We start from the raw sequence: 2,560 nt of genomic DNA, 5'->3' as shown, positions 1-2,560 counted from the left end.
TTATATACAATTTTTATTGAAAGATGAAACACTTGTATTTGTAAATGATTTCATTATATACAATTTTTATTGAAAGATGAAACACTTGTATTTGTGTTTTACTTTGTTTACCTCCAATGTTGAGTAATATTTATAAACACAAACAATTTTATGTTATTTGATTGTATTTTTTCAAAGAGATAATTTATAGTCAGATTTACCATTGCAGTTTAAAATGTATTGATTGAAGCTCTTTAATTGAAGAAAACTAATGGAAAGGATTAGTTTTGGTATTGTCACAATATTTATCTCAAAAGCAACCAGAAAATGAAAATGGCATTTTGATTCTAGATTTCTCCACCCCTCCTTTTCCTTTTAACTAATCAAAAAAAATTCAGGGTCAACAACTACAGTTAAAACAGGTAGCACACATGCCAAGTTTTCATATAACTACAAAATATGTTAGATTTCCTTAACAGTTAAACCTTGATTTGAGCAGCCACAGATCTCAGTCTCTCCAACGGTGTCCACAGTTTGGGTTGCAGCAAACGAAGAAGAGAGTCATTCCTTCCTCCCCTCTGGCAGTTGCCTGCATACATTTTACAATATCAGATGATCCATAAGTACTCAAAATAAGGTTTCTGATCAAGACGGTGTTAGACATTTGCCAAAAATGCATTCAAAAGTGTAATTTACAGTCTATAAAGATTAGAGTATCGAAATGTAATATCTTGCCACTAAAAGGAAAATAGCATAATTCTATACATTGCAACAATCTGTGCCTAGAACCATGCAACAATCTATACATGCAAAGCAGAACAATATTCACACTTGTTCAAACTTTATTTTCATTTTAAACTTGAGGTGGCAGGCAGATACACCAGCTAATGAATTTTGTTGCATTAAAACAAGAAAAAGACAATATATAAAGGTTTTCAAACTTGTACGATCTTATACAACAATTCACGCGCCTTCTAACATCTATGAAATTGTCATGAGTTGTGGCACTTTATAAATTACAACCCTATACAGTTCACATGCCTTCTACCAAAGGTGCCCATTTCTAGTCCCTGATTTCAGAAATTGAAACCTCTCACTCATAATAGCCAGAGCAGAAGAGGAAAAGAGAAGCCACAAGCACAATCCTATGGCACAGAAGTTTGGGGGCAAAGGGTCACCCATACAGAACCTTCTACATCAAATACCCCATACAGCTGATTAAACATGATCTCACACAATCATAAAATGAACATAAATGCCCTGAATTTCATGCTGTGTGTACTATTTCCCTAGCTGTTTTTCATGAATTTTCCTGAGGTTTTGGAGTTGGGCTGTTTAATAATGTCATGCAACTGAGTCTAATTTTATACTACAGCTACATTTGATCTGTTATGAAGATATGTTATTACTGGTTCAGATGATCGACTTTGTAAAAATTAGGTCAATGGAAACTGCATGTAGTTTGGCCAGTTGCCATAGACATAGGTCAATGGAAACTGCATGTAGTTTGGCCAGTTGCCATAGACATAGGTCAATGGAAACTGCATGTAGTTTGGCCAGTTGCCATAGACATGAAGTGAGTCTTTTCTGTACTTCAAAACATGCTTTCTTCTGTTCATATGGATTTGCATTGTTCAAACTTACTCGGCTATTCCACCGTGCTATAACCACTATTTGACAACACATAGTACTAAATAGCGCATCGTAGAGCAATAACAATTTATTCAAATTCTACTATATGATAGCGTTATAATGCGGCCGTTTTACCTGGAAAAAGACAGCTTCGCCGTGGTTGCATTGAACGCAGCGAACAGCCTTGGTACGAGGAAGAGTTGGATCTGCAGCTACATCCTGCAAGACTTGAGTGCGCTCTCCAACAGAGTGATGAATTTCATTTCTATACACACAGAAGTTATCAGCATTCTCCTGAACAACAACAACATCAACTCAACAATAAGCTAATAATGTTAACAGGAAATTACAATAGGTTACAATTGGAATGGGAGAAAGAAGAACCTGGTGATCGCAATTGCGGCAAGCATAGAGAAGTATCTTAGCGTCTCTGTCTTCTTTAGGGTATAGAATGTTGTTACTGTGAATTGAAGAAAACGAAGTTATTAATTAATTTATGAAAGATGAAAAGAGGTAAAATGGAAGATGAAGAGAGGAGAATCGAACCATTCACGGCAAAATTTCATGGTACTCATCTTTGGCAGAGGAAGAAGAGAACGAGACTTGACTGATTCTACACACTCTTTCGCTGCTTGATGCTTCCTTCTCTTCCCTCCCACTTCTCTCCTTTTCACTAATTATTTGTTCTAAAATAAAATAATAAAATAAGTGTTCCTTTTAATTTTTAATAGAATATTAGAGTAATTTTTTTCACTTTATATTTATGATAATTATAATAAATTTGTTCAGGCCGGTCAAAGCCCAAGTGCAAGAGTCCAACAAGCCCAAGTGCAAGAGTCCAACCATTCGTACACTAATTAAAATTATTTAACGTATGTAGTCCGCACAAAAAAAGAGTATACTTTCTAATCTTCATTCATTTTATTACACTCATCTTAAACTATGTAAT

General features: G+C 34.9%; 1 protein-coding gene across 1 annotated transcript; it reads right to left on the bottom strand.

Moving 5' to 3' along the window:
* Positions 1-346: 346 nt before the first annotated feature.
* On the bottom strand, positions 347-2,284 carry LOC131599726 (DNA-directed RNA polymerases II, IV and V subunit 9A-like). The gene is made up of 4 exons (XM_058871997.1): positions 2,158-2,284; positions 1,996-2,071; positions 1,747-1,905; positions 347-568 (listed from the first exon to the last, which is right to left on the bottom strand). Exons 1-4 carry the CDS (start codon positions 2,184-2,186, stop codon positions 488-490), a joined length of 345 nt encoding a protein of 114 aa, XP_058727980.1. The 5' UTR covers positions 2,187-2,284; the 3' UTR covers positions 347-487.
* Between the last annotated feature and the right edge of the window lie 276 nt (positions 2,285-2,560).

This window comes from Vicia villosa, linkage group LG4 (assembly GCF_029867415.1).
Source record: "Vicia villosa cultivar HV-30 ecotype Madison, WI linkage group LG4, Vvil1.0, whole genome shotgun sequence".
Taxonomy (NCBI): Eukaryota; Viridiplantae; Streptophyta; class Magnoliopsida; order Fabales; family Fabaceae; genus Vicia; species Vicia villosa.
The sequence above is the reverse complement of the archived record's forward strand: the minus strand, read 5'-3'. Positions and strand labels throughout refer to the sequence as shown.

Coding starts and splice junctions, on each gene's coding strand:
- LOC131599726 (XM_058871997.1), bottom strand. CDS start 2,186: ATGAGTACCATGAAATTTTGCCGTGAATG. Junction 1,906..1,995: donor GCCGCAATTGCGATCACCAG/GTTCTTCTTTCT, acceptor GTTGTTGTTCAG/GAGAATGCTGATAACTTCTG. Junction 569..1,746: donor GCGAAGCTGTCTTTTTCCAG/GTAAAACGGCCG, acceptor AAATGTATGCAG/GCAACTGCCAGAGGGGAGGA.